The 14,117-nt window shown below is 41.2% G+C and overlaps 1 protein-coding gene across 4 annotated transcripts in view; it reads right to left on the bottom strand.

Moving 5' to 3' along the window:
* Positions 1 to 6,021: 6,021 nt before the first annotated feature.
* Ptprm (protein tyrosine phosphatase receptor type M) overlaps positions 6,022 to 14,117 on the bottom strand; it is a 794,765-nt gene continuing 786,669 nt past the window's right edge. For 2 of the 4 annotated variants that reach the window (XM_008834659.1, XM_008834658.3), the window contains one exon: positions 6,022 to 6,751. In XM_008834659.1, coding sequence (XP_008832881.1) covers positions 6,698 to 6,751 — 54 coding nt within the window. In that variant the 3' untranslated portion in view covers positions 6,022 to 6,697. The remainder of the gene's footprint in view (positions 6,752 to 14,117) is intronic. The other 2 variants (XM_008834655.3, XM_008834657.3) reach the window with 1 other exon arrangement.

The following is a 14,117-nucleotide window of genomic DNA, read 5'->3' as shown; positions in this document are numbered from 1 at the left end:
TTTATGTCTTATAGGGTTTATACTGAGTTCAATATTATATAACTGTACTAATTCAACTGTGAACCTAAAAATTTACATCCAGTTTTGAAAGAGATGCATCTTAGCTCAGAAAATTGTTATTGAATATGTCAATGCTGTTGAAATGAACTGCTTCTTCTAAGCATGTGGTTATTAAATGAATAATTAACTGGAAAATATTTTTATTTATAAAAATTGCATATGGAGTAACAGGTTTCATATGGCTATTTCATAATACTTCTTTGTGGCTGTTTCCTCTGCAACTCTGCCATCTCCTTGCCTCCCCTCCCCGCACTGCACTTTGGTTTTTACCTGGTTTCTTCTGTCTTCCCCATTCCCCTTCCTTGTAGCCTGTTTTTCAATCCTCTTGGTCCCTTTCTAGTTTCCTGGCCTTGACCCACGTTTTCCTCTAACCTAGTAACACATATTTAGCAGTCAGAGCCTGGTAACCATATATATGTGACAACAGAGGGCGTTTGGTTTTTGGAAACTGGATCACCTCGCTTAATGTTTTGCAGTTCCATCAATTTCCTGCGGCTTTCACAATTTCACGTTTCTTTTTTCAGATGAATAAAATTCCACTGTGTATCTGTACAACATTTTCATTATCCTTTCATCAACTGATGGATGTTTTGGACCTTCTCTCGGAGTTTTCAATATGTTTTGACACATTTGATGTTTTAATTATAACATGACATAGGGAATTTCTTTTCTGATCTGGTTTGTTTGGTATTCTGTGTACCTTTTGTATATGGATGGGCTTCTCTTTCCTGAAATTTGGGAAATATTCTTCTATGATTTTATTAAAAACATTTTCTGTGACCTTTGCATGAAATTCTGCCTGTAATTCTTAAATTTTGCCTTTTGATTGAGTCCCAAAATTCTTGCTTTTTCTATTCATACATTAAAAAAAATCTATCATTAACTTTAAATAAATGATCCAATTCCCTAATAGTCTATCTTCCACATGATTTCTTTGGTGAGCTTTTCCATTGAACTTTTAATTTGAGGTGGGGACATACATCTTTTGGTTTGGGTTTTCCCTCAGGATTTCTACTTCTCTACTGAATTCTACTTTTATGTCATGAACTGACTTCTTCATTTCATTCGGTTGTTTGTGCTCTTGGAAATATTTACATTTGCTTTTTGATTTGTTTGAACACATAATCATTCTTTTGGATTCTGTGCCTAGAATTTTGTACAAGTCATTTTTGTTGGTGGCTATTACTAAGTGATTGGCAATGTTTTGGAGATGTCTTGTCTTGGTTTTTCATGTTACTTGTGTTTCTACACTAGGATCTGCCCATTGGGGTTAGATACTTGGTTAAGATTTTTGCTGTTGTTCCTTTAATGAAGGTCACCTCCCTTCTTTCAATGGAGGTATTTGTAGTGTTCAGAAGAAATTAGGTTGTGGTATAGATGTGGTGATGTTTTTGTCTGTTGGTCTGGTATTCCAGACACCAGTCTGCCTTGGCAGCAACAGTCACTAAGCAGTAGCTAACCCACTCTCATAATAGAGTAACAGTTGACTACAAAACAGATACTTGTTATGTTCTGGTTGTTTGAGGGAGTAAAGGGGCCCTGGTAACACCGTTAATACTAATATGTTAGTTATCGTGGGTATGAGTAGAAAGGAAAACAAAAGCAAAAGACATAAACCATGTTGGGACGAGTGATTCATTTTAGGTTGCTAGATGGAAAATGGAGGAGGGGACACACACAGAAGTGGGAATAATAGAAGCAAAGGAAAAATGTGGGGAGAGGAACATGGGGATTTTGGTAGACTAAGAAGTGAGGGTAAGGATGTAAACTCTGGTATGTAGACCAGGTCAGTCTTTGGGATTTGGGGGAGATGTAACAGTAAGACAGTAAGAGAGCAGGGTATGGGAGGAGGAGAGGGAGAGGGAGAGGGAGGAGAGAGGGAGGTATGAAATCAGTGGCCTGAGTGGACTCTCGCTTTTCGTGTCTCCCACTGCAGATCCCGGGAGCTGTCTTCCTAGACTGGCTCCTAGTTATATTGCATGTTGATATACCAGGTTTGTTTTTTTCTTGTGAGTTCTTCTTAGCTCCACTTGTGTGGAGTTTTCTCATGGAGCTAATTGGTGCTGTTCTGTGAGCTAGGAACAGCTGAGACAAACCATGGCCAGCTGGCATAGTTGGGCTCCAGATCCCAGGGGACTGGCAGCGATTGGTGACTGTGCAGTGCTTGAAGCACTTGTTAGAGTTTGTGCTTAGTTCTCGCCATTTCAGGTTCCTCATTGGGGTACCGATGGTGGTCCCGAGGGCAGTTGTTGGGGACTCTTCTTTAAAATCTCAGTGCAGCTTCTGTAGAGTTCCTGGAAGAGTTCTTTAAGCTCAGTTTGCAGTTGACGACTGGAATCTGCCAGATACTCCAGCTGTGGCAACTGTTGGATTGGTTGCAATCACAGCATGTCTGGACAGATGGTGGAGGAAGTTTGTTGGGGTGTTGCTCAAGTGGCTCCTGGGCACTGGAGAAACAGCTGATGGGGTGATAAAGTATTCCTGTTCCCATTGTTTCCCCAAGTATAATTAGCTGCTTGCTCAGACATGGCTTCTAAGCTGCCATCTTACCTGCAAGTTCCCTTGTCTCCACATTTTGTGGAGATGCAGCAACCTGTTCCCCATTCTGCTTGGGTGCTTTCTGTGGTTCTGAAGGGCCTCTTGTTTCAAGAGGGCACTGACAGGTGGGGTGTGTGTGTGAGGTGTATGGTGAAGGTTTCTTAACTTTAGGATCCCTTATCCGTTCTCTGGAGCTGTCTCTGTGGGTTGCTGAACTGTTCTGAGTTGCTGAATTTTCATAGATGGAGGTCAGTTCCCACCTAGTTCTGATCTTCCTGGCAATCTGGTCCATTCCCATCGTGCCTCAGTCAGATCATTTTCTCCTCTGGACACTATTCTTTAAGAGTGAGTGCTTGAACTGTTCAAGAAGGACTAGGAGGTTGTAGAGTTGGTTGTTTTCTTCTGCTAGACTGGTGGTTGAGGTACCAGGCTTGAACCGCAGTCTTCATGTTCACTTTTCACTAGACACGGTTTTCCTCTATGAATTCCTGACACAGCTCCTACAGGTTCACTGGCTGACACAGCGCTGATTATAGATTTACAGGATAGCTGGGGCAGCCACAAGCCCAGTAGCAGTAGGGCCTGGGTCAAGTGGGAGTCCTTGCAGGGCTGGCAGGGACCAGAACCTCATGGGTGCTCTGTGATCACCAGTGTGCTAGGCCAAGGTCGGAGCTTTGCAGGCATGCTGTGCTCATAGGGACAATGGGTGGGGCTCTTGTCTTTCATAAAAGCCATATACTCTGAAGTGTTTGGGAGGTTCAGAAGGACACAACAAAGGGGGACTCAGAGGATGAGAGGAGAGAGAATGTGCAGCTGAGAGGCTGGCTTCAGTCATTTGCAAGGGTAGAGGCTTTTCTCTGTGTCCTCAAAGTCGCAGATCTCAAGCACCCTCCAAAGGCCCATGAGAAGTCAGAAAAAGCAAAAAAATAGTCCCTTCTCTTTTACTTGTGCTAACAGGTAAAACAAGTAAAAGGTGATAAAAGGCAAGAGATTTATTGTTTAATTTTTAATTTTTTTTATTTTTTGTTAATTTTCTATAAATGCTATATTTATTTATAAGCATAGTGTAGAAGTATTATATTTTGCTATGTGTTTTTCAGTTACATGGGTTGGTACACACAAAATTTTATGACCGCAGAAATATTGTGGACTTGTCATTTTTCCACACAAAATGCAAATATGATATATTTATGGTATATGAGTTTCTGTCATTACATTTTCTTTTTTTAATGTATATTTTTATTGAATTTTTGTGCATTTCATATAATACATCTTAACTATATTTAGACTCCCCTATCTGTACTCCTTCCATAGCAGGCCCACCAGCCTTTATGCATTCCGTCATTTATGTTAAGACCCTTCAAATCAAGTTGGTGTACTCACAAACACCTTGGTGTGAGTTCTTGCACTGGGGTCTAGTGAGCCTACCTGGAGCCACTCCCTTGAAGAAGATCAACTCTCCCTCACCCAGCTATATGATCAGCTGTCACTTAGTTCCTCATCTAAGGTTGGGGCTCCTTACCCATTTCCCCAGTTCTGTGCTGGGTTTTTGTCTGGTTTCAGTTTGTGTGGGTCTTGTGCATGCTGTCACCATTGTTGTTAAGTTCATATGAGCAAATTCCCAGCCACTTGGAAAACTGTTTCCTTGTAGTCATCCACCACCATAATTATAACTGATGTGGGATGACATCCAATTGTGAATTTGATTTGTGTTTCCCTGTGTTTCCCCACTGCCCTTGTCTAGGCCCAGGTTGCACACAATGGATATAGCTGTTCATTCACATTCATCCCTCTTCCTGGTTTCTGGAGAGATCATCTCAGAGAGGTACAGAAAAAAAAATATTTTAATCTTTTAGGAGCCTATGCAAGAACAGCAGAATGGCAGAAGCCATTCCTTGGGAGAAGCCTGTCTGTGAGGCCCTGAGTTTAGGCATGGAGCTCAGCTCCAGCTAGTTCTTTTAGGGACAGATAGTCTATAACTGTTAGGAGGGGTCTGAGAAATTGGCAGGAATGAAGGGTACATAGACTGCTCATTTTACAAAGTAGTAGCAGCCTTAGATGTTGATGTCCACTTTTGTCCTCTTAGGGGCAGTCTCCACTCTCTCCTTCCTTGGTCACCAAGCTCCCTAGTAGTGATGGCTCAATCCTCACTTGTCACTGTAGTGATGGCTCCTGTCTCCCGTTTCGGTACAAATGCACTTTCTTACAGTCTTCTGCTCTAAGCATTGGATGAGGTCACTGCTATCTTCCACCTCACTTGAGCTCTGGAGGCATTCTGTACACAGTAGGGGATGTGACTTTAGATGAGTTATTTACTATTTTCCAGTGTGAGTTTCTTTATCTGTCAGATGGGACTCAGTTTTCCCTGGATCATACTGTGGACAGTACCTACTTCCACATGGGATGGGGTCTGATGCAGATTGTTGTTCAATAAAAGTTGGTCCCCATTAGCTATTGGTAGTCACTTAACATAGCTTGAAACTCAGTTTAAATTTGAAGCTCCCATCCACAGCATACCTACCTTTGATTTAGGGATAAAAGTATGGGGCAGGGTACGTGGCTACCATGTTTCCATACATGGTGACCTTCCCTTCTGGCAGGAATGGTTTTGTTTAGCTCTTGTGCTTTAATGTACTCTGCTTATTTAATCATTTAAAAGTTGTTCTCTCAGCACAATTTAGATTTAAATGAGATGTGAAGGGTTGCCTCAGGTGAAACAGGAAGGAACACATTACTCCTGGTCAGAAAATCCCTCCCTGGCATTTGTCCAGCCTGTGAAATCAGCTCAGAATTCATGGCCAAGATGAGCCCCACAGTACATTTCCTAAGCTCAGGGCAGGTTGCTATGGCAATCCTAGGGTACCTACAAGAGTTCCTTTTCAAGAACCCCCAACTTTACTTGTACCAGGCAAACTGCTATGGTTTGAATGCCCCCCCACCAAAAAAACTCATGTAGACAGTTAATTTCCACTAACATGTTGGGAGGTAGGACCTTTAATATGTGGATCTCAATGGATTAAGGGCATTGTCATGGGAGAGGCTTTGTTACAAAAGTTTCCTCTTACTTCTGCCCTGCCTTTCCATTACATGTGTGCCCTTCCATATTGATATGAAAGAGCATGATGGTCCTCATCAGATTCAGCCCCTTGGACATGGACTGCTAGCGGCCATGTATAAGAAGTAGATTTATTTTCAAAGTAACCAGTCTATAAGCAGTGACAAATAGACTAGGACAAGGTTCTGGTACAGTCTCCCCCTGATTGTACTGACTTGAGGTGTGTGGCTTCTATCACCTGTCACTGGGTCACCACCAATGCAGCATGGCTGGTCAAGGGTCATCATTTATTGATTGAGAATTCACAAATGGTAATAGCATACAGCAAATAGTTTCTTGAGCTTCAGAAAAAAATGATTGTCACTCACTGTGCTTCACAAAAATTTCTTTTAATGAATAAATAATTTGATGAAATCAAAAATATTTACAATATAAACAAATGGAAAAGCTTTGGATCTGTGAAATCTGACCAGGTTACATTTTTGAATTGAGGCCTCTGGAGCTTTTCTCTTGGAAACGATACAAATCTGATAGAAACAACAACTCATACAACATATCTTTGTTCATTACACCTTTATCTGTTAGTTCTGGAAAGCTATATAATATTATGCAACATGTTAAAATACAAATATTAACTAAAAGAATATATTATAATGCCAGGTAGCATTCTCCACAGAACAAAACATACACTCAGTTGTAACAATGACAAAGGGTCACGGGCCACAAAAAATTACCCCATAGGTACAAATTCCTTCATAAGAATATAATTGTGCTCTTCAGTTGGCCAGATGTCTACACTGCTCTAACAGGCCAGTGTCGAGGAATACAGTCTCTGGTGACTGTAGGCTGTGTTCTGTCAGGCAGCAGCATTACTGGGAATTGGGCAGTGCAAGCAGTTTCATAAACACTTTCCTGGGCTCTTAAAAAGAGCCAATTATGCAAAGCAAAACAAGCATTTTGAGAAGTCTTCATCTCATCTACACAAATGCCATGGAACGTGGCTTTGTGGCAGGAAGAGGTTCCTTTACAGAGCTGTTGATGCAGTCAGCCAGAATTCAAGTATTCCAGGGCCACCTCATAGCAGAACTTGTACTGATCCTGGAAGACAGAAGAAAATGTCAGTTCTGTAACATCTAAACATTGCTTCTATTACAACAATTATAGCAGATGAGAGTTCTTAATTGTAAGAAATCAGACTGATAAGGGTTTGAACTAGAAATGATTCAGGGTCCTGAGCCACAAGTATATTCACTGTAGATGTTCCCCTACAAAGTCTGCTGGGCAGAATTTTGATATCTGTATTCATTAGAGCTCTGGAAATCTCGAACAACTAGAAGGGGCAGTCAGCCTTGCACACTCCTGGGTTCTGCATGTTTATATTCAACTAATTTCAAATAAAATATCACAATTGCATCTATACTGAGCAAGTATGATGTTATTCCCTAAACAATAGGGCAAAACAACTATTTGCACAGTGTTCATATTAAATATAAGTCAAATAAAGATTATTTAAAGTGCATGGAGGAATGTGTTGGGTATATACAAATACTATGCCATTTTGTATAAGGGACTGGAACATCTGCAGATTTTGGTATCTGCAGGATGTCCTGGAACTAATGCCCATGAATATCAAGAGATGATTGTATGAAGTCTCCTTATGTTTTATCTGTGTATCAACAACAATCTGAACTTTGTGCAGGAAGATCAAGAGGTAGAATAGGGAGAACATGAAGGCTGGAGAACTGCCTTGATGACTTGTTCCTTTCAGGCCTGTAGAAGAGGCTTCTCTCCTGGCCCAGCTTTACACTGAACTTCCAGTCAACAGGATTTCCTTAATTTCATGTGAACTGATTAACCTCCTTTTAAGTAACATGCACCTTGATGTGACCTCTGATTTTGAGAAGCCTGTGATATAGGGGGGCATCCACACCCCACTTTGGATGATAAAGTAAGATCACTTAAACTGGATTAAAAGAGGTATTCTAGGTAAAGGCAAATGGAATGAGACAGGTAACCCCGTGTCAGCACATAAGGCAGAATGGTTGTCCAACATGGGGTGTGGGTTCATTGGAGATGAGAGCAGGTCTTCTTGGCTAAGGCTGCATGTTATGGTTTGAATCTGAAATGTCCCTCACAGGCTTGTGTTTGAATAATCTCTAGCTGGTTGTTTTGGGAAGTTCTGGAAACTTTGAGAGGTGGGGCCTAGATAGAGGAAGTAGCTCCATGGTGGGAGGTCCTTGAGGTATATGTTATCCCTGCCCACTTCCTAGCTTGGTCCCTCCTTCCTGACCCACTAATGTGGGAACAGCCTCTGTCACACACTTCAACATCATGGACTAAGTGGTTCCATCATGACTTCCCTGCTGTGATGGACTGAAACTCTCTGTAACCACGAGTCAAAAGAAATTTTCCCTTAAGTTGTATCTGTTGTATACTTTGGTCAAAGGGACACAAAAATAACTAATACAGTATCCACAGGAGGAGATGGATAGCACCTGCCCTGGAGTAGGGAATGCATGTGTAGATCTAGGGGAGGGGACTCAAAGCCTTGTTTTTGTCTGCAGAGTTCTGATTTCTGCCCATTGTCCTGGCACAGTTATTACTAGCATCCTCTTTGACTTTCAGTCACCCCACTTTGGATTATAAAAGTAAGATCATTTAAACTGAATTAAAAGAGGTATTCTAGGTAAAGGCAAATGGAGAAGAAAAGACATAGAATGTTTGATATCCTCTGGAAAGCACAGGCCGGTTCTTAAACACTTTTAGTATTGTTTGTTTTATAAAATTGGGTACTCTGATATTAGGTCTTACAGACTTATAATCATATCTTCTTATAAATTGATGTCAGATCATTATATAGTGACCTTCATTATGCATTACAGTTGTCCTTAAATTCTTTTTTCCCCAGATGTAAGCTTAGCTACTTCTGCTTGCCTTTAAAATTGGCTTGCACTATCATTTCATACCTTTTAACTCTTAGACAGTGTAATTTATTTACTAATGAGGCAAATTTTCTTTTTAAAATATATTTTATTTTATGGGTGTGAGTGTAATGTCTGCATGTATATAGGTGCACCCATGTCATACAGTGCCTGTGAAGATTAGAAGAGGGTGTCAGATCTCCTGGAACTGAAGTTACAGACAGTTGTTAGCCACCATGTAGGTGGTGAGAATCGAATCCCGTCTTCTGCAAGAGGAACCAGTGCTCTTAACACTGAGCCATCTCTCCAGCCTGGTAAATTTCTTATAGGTAGCATATTGTTGGTTAATTTTTAATCCATTCACCTAGTATGTATCTTTTAAATAGAGAACTAAGTTTATTTACATTCATAGTTATAGTTGCTAAGGATTTACTCCTGTCATTTTGTTGATTTTCTTATAGGTGTTTTGAATAGTCTTTGTGTTTTTCTTTCTTTTGTCCTCCTCCCTGGCCTGGAATGTGATTATGTAGCCTGATCTTGAGGTTGGAATCCTCCTGCCTCTCATCTCTGAGCTGCAGTTACAGGCCTGTGCCATATACCTGGATCTTCAGGCTTTTCTTCTCCTGTGTTTACCTCTGTGATTTGATTGTTTACTGTATAGATACTATTTGATTCTTTTATGTTTCTTTTTCTGTGTATCTATTCCTCTAGTGGTATTTCTTACTTTCATATGCTTTCTTGATGGTAGTTATCTTCTCTTTCATTTCTGGAGGCAGAGTTCCATTAAGCACCCTTTGTAAGGCCAATATGGCGGTCATGAACCCATCAGTCTGATTTTCTTTGAAGCATTGCATTGCTATTTCTGAAGGACAGATTTGCAATGTGTAGTTTTCTTGGTTGGCAGTCCTTTTCTTTTTTCTTTGAAGTCCAAGAATAGGTTCTTTTTATTTTTGTTTTCACATTTACTTATTTGGGGGTGGGAGGCACAGGGGTGTGTTATGGTATATATGTATAGGACAATTGTGGGGGTTGGTTGTTCTCTCCTTCCATCATGTGGGTTCTGGGATAGAACTCAGGCTATCAGGCTTGGCAGCCAGTACCCAGCAGCTATTTTCTTTTCAGAACTTGGAATATGCCATTACATTCTTCCCTAGCCAGTAAAGTTTCTGATGAGTAATATGCTGTTGGTCTAGCAGAGATAGCCTTAAATGCAAGTTGGTAACTTAAAAAAATATTTTAGAAGCTGTTCTTTGTTTTATACTTTCACAATTTCCAATGTTAAAAAAATATACAGAGAAGACCTTTTCTGATCATGTGTATTTAGAATCCTACAAACCTCTTTTGCATTGTATATATCTGTCAAGATTAGGAAAGTTTTCTTTCATTATTTCATTGAGCATGTTTTTACCCACTTGTCTTCAAAATGTGGACATTTGTCATTTAAAAATGTTTCCCAGTCTTCAATATTTTCTTTACTCTCTTTCTGCATTCCATTTCTGTCTGACAAGGATAGTTCAAAGGCTTATCTTTTCTGGGGGTGGTGACACATGCCTGTAATCCTAGCATTCAGGAAGTGAAGGCAGGAGGGTCATGAATTCATGGGTAGCCTGGCCTGCATAGTGAGACTTTATCTTGAGAAAACTTGCCTTTGGGTTCAGATATTCTTCTTTGACTTTTAGTCCACCGAATGTTTGAACTGGATGCTTTTGTCTTACTGAGTTTGTTCAGGAGAGCTTTAGTTGTCAACTTGACACACCTGGTTAGGGGAACCTCAATTGAAGAACTATCTCCATTGGATTGACCTATGGCCATGTCTGTGGGGCATCTTCTTGATTGTTGAGTGATGTGGGAGGGTCCAGCCCACTGTGTATAGTGCCACCCCTGGGCAGGTGATCCCGTGTTGTATAAGAAAGCAGGCTGAGCATAGGCCAAGGGAGTAAGCCAGTAAGCAGCATGCCTTCAACATCTGTGCTCCAGGTTTCCCTCAGTGATAAACTGTGACCTGGGAGATGTAAGATGAAATAAACTTTTTCCTCCCCAAGTTGGTTTTGGTCAGTGCTTTTATCACACCAATTGAAAGTAAACCAAGGCAGATAGGTAATTACAGAGTTTCCGATGTCTACAGCAGCCCAAACTCAGACGATTGCTTCATTCTCAAGATGGCTTCTGGATACAGTCCTCTAGGAGCTCACTGGGTGCTGATGGGAGATCCTCCTCCAAATCAGGTTATGGTACAAACTACATATTTGTCTAAGTTAGTTGTAAACCTGTAAGGATTATACAAGTGACCAGTAGCTAGGATTACATGCATGCACCCTGATAGTTTCTGGGGGCTCTTGCTTGCATCCTTACTGACAATGAAAGATAACCCTCCCATGTCGATGGAGCCAGGGTGGCAGATGCTGTGATTTTTTTTTTCTCCCCTTCTTTCTATGCTGTTGCCTCAAGTCAGGTGTCTGAAGTCTTGGTCCGTCTCTTTCTCTTGCTCTCTCAGTCTTCTCCCAAGGTCATTCAACCCAAAATGCATTTACATATCTCTTACTGTAGTTCTTTGAGGAGGAAGAAGTAAGCTGGCTGTCTTTGTTGTACTAAGATCTGTGAATTCATTGTTCTTGAATACTGTGTTTTGGGACCACATTCCATGGCCTGAGGAAGGCTGGTGCCATTTCTGACCTAGATGTGCTAGAGAACCTTTTGCACCTATGCACAAACAGTAGGCTGAGGGATATGGCCTCCAAACCAGGCAAAGGGCCCCAAGGTTCCAGGATGCCTTTGTCAGTCACCTGTAGGAGCCCAGTCCTGATTTATGGCCTCAGCAACATTACGTTTCTTTCCCCACTTTGACAAAAGACATGTTTTTCTGCCTGGTGTACCACTATGCCTTTCTTACCCACCATAATGGTCACAACCAAGAAAGTATACCTTTTGATTTTGGTTCTACCAAATTAACATAACTGCAATTTTTATGTGCATCCTAAATTTTGCATGGAAATTCCCTTTTCTTTCCCTGTATTTTATTCTTTAAATACCCTAGTAGTCTAATCCAGTCATCTGGAGGAGACAAGGGCCACAGCTTACTCCTGTCTGTGTAATACACCAGTCTCTGGGACAGAACTTGGCAGTCATCCATCTTGATAGCAAGTCATGGGTATAGTAGCATTTGATTCAACTCAAACATTTAAGGGACAGACTGTGACTCTAAGAGACCATCTCAGGTCACTGGGAGCTCACAGGTGAAGACCAAGTAAACACATAACTGCATACCCTTAAGGTGTCACAAAAGTAAACATTACTAACAGTAACACTCACTAGGAAGCCTAAAACAGAGACAGTAACAAGTAATGGTGAAGATGTGGGTAAATTCAAAGCCATGTATGCTTGTGGTGAGAATGTAAAATGATGCAGCCACTTTGGAAAACCATTGCAGTTCCTCAAAAGATGACAAAGTTACTATATGACTGATTCAAATACAAGGTATGTACCCTTGTACAAGACAACTAAAACACTTTTACACAAAAACTTGTAAACAAATGTTACATAGTACATTATTCATAATAACCCCAAAGGGCAAAAACACAAAGTCCCTTGGTTGAATAGATCGGATAGGAGATTATTTGGCTGTGGAAAGGAATGAGGTTCTAATGCACACTATAACATGGATGAATGAAACCATGTTGAATGAAAGAAGCAGGACATAAAATGTCACATCTTTGATTATGTCAATATGAAATGTCTAGAATAGGCAAATCTATGAAGACTGAAAGTGCTTTGCTGGTGACCAGGGATGGAGGAGGTAATGGAGGGTGACTGCTAACCCACATGGGCTTTCCCTCAGTGGTGATGACAATGTTCAAAATTTATATTGTGGTGATGGTTGTGTAGTTCTGCATATATACTGAAAACCACAAAAGTGCATGTTTTAAAAGAACAAATTTTATGGTGAGTTCTGTCTTAATAAAGTTGTTATAAAAAAAAATCACCAGCAGAAAAGTGCAGCTCCTTCTTGTTAGGGTCCAGATAGCCCTGCCCCCTCACCAACAGGGCCTCAAGGACCTCACAAGCCCCTGAGAAAAGGGAACCATGTTGATAAGCACCCTGGTCTTTGAAGTCAAGAGAAGCAGACTTTTCTCCACTGTTTGGCCAACAGAGCAGGGTTCCCCTTTGATCTCTAAAGAGGGCAGGTTGTAATAGTCCTGCTCTCCTTCTCCCCTACCCCCAACCCAAGTTAAAAAAATATATATATATATGTTCCTGCCTTCTGCGGGAAGCAGAAGCCTCCCCTTATAAAAAAGACCCCAGCTCATGAACCGGGGAAGACAGTTTCCCTGCCCAGAAGGGAATCTGTCCCATGGGTTCCTTTGCTAATAAACTCTATTCCAGTAGAGTTTTATCTGTATCCCGGTGCTTTCTCCAGATCAACTGGATTCATCCATAGGCTACTTTATCACTTCTATGCTGTGAATCTTACCTCACGACAACCAAAGATTCAGGTAGAACTGTGAAAGGGCCAACGTTGCATGAAACATGAATTTAGTTGATTGTGTTTGCATTCTGACGAGTTATGGGTCTAAGGGGTCCACCCTGACCAGGCTCTAGGTCCTAGTGAACAGCTTCAAGGCACTAATAAGTTTACTTTTATAAAAATGTAAATGTGTGTGTGTGTGCACATGCATGTATGGAGGGAAATCCAAGCATATGGAGGCCAGAGGCCAATCTTTGGGATTATCCTCAGGAATTCCATTCACCTCCTTTGAGTCAGGATCCCTCATTGGCCTGAGCTCACCAATTAGGCTAGACTGGCTGGCCAGTGACCCTCAGGGATCCTCCTGTTTCTGCCTCCCCAGCACTGGGATTTAAAATATGATGGCTTATTGCCAGGCCACCTGTTGTAGTTCACAGGATTCACAGCTGGGCAAGGTTAATGATTACTTTTCTCTTTCAGTAGCATGCATAGCATCTTCCAGCATTAAGGAAGCCAGCCAGCAGAGATGAAGCCTTGAAGTCAGCACTAGCTTGATTTCTCCTTATTTGTATGTAGTGTCTTCAGCAATAGGGTCTTACTGTCAAGTTCTGGTGGGTAACCAGGAGCAGGGTCAATGGCCAGTATTGTTTGAGGGACCCATGGTCAACAGCTTCAAAAGAAGGAGTCCATTCCTGGCATTGTGCTTTTTCATTGCTAACCTATGGTGTCCGGTGGGGACAATGTCCCTGTTATAGAGTAACTCCTTTAAATCATTTGTTAGTGTACACACTTTAACCAGGATCCAGTAGATGGACCCACACTGAAGGGCATCTGGGGCCAAAAATTTGACTTGACAGACCTTAATATATATAACAGAGTGTATGAAATTGGGCAGGGGGCATGAAGGGATGAAGGGGAGGGTACAGATAGGGCAGGGGGTCTAAATATGATCAAAATATATTGTATGAAATTCACAAAAATTCAATAAAAATGGATGGATGAGTGAAGGAATAAATGAAAAAATAGAATGGCTTTTAAATCTGGTTCTTAGACTCAAACTCAGATCCTTACACTTATAAGA

This window comes from Nannospalax galili, unplaced genomic scaffold (genome assembly GCF_000622305.1).
Source record: "Nannospalax galili isolate Female #2095 unplaced genomic scaffold, S.galili_v1.0 scaffold155, whole genome shotgun sequence".
In the NCBI taxonomy this organism is placed as follows: Eukaryota; Metazoa; Chordata; class Mammalia; order Rodentia; family Spalacidae; genus Nannospalax; species Nannospalax galili.
This window is presented reverse-complemented; position numbering and strand designations above follow the sequence as displayed.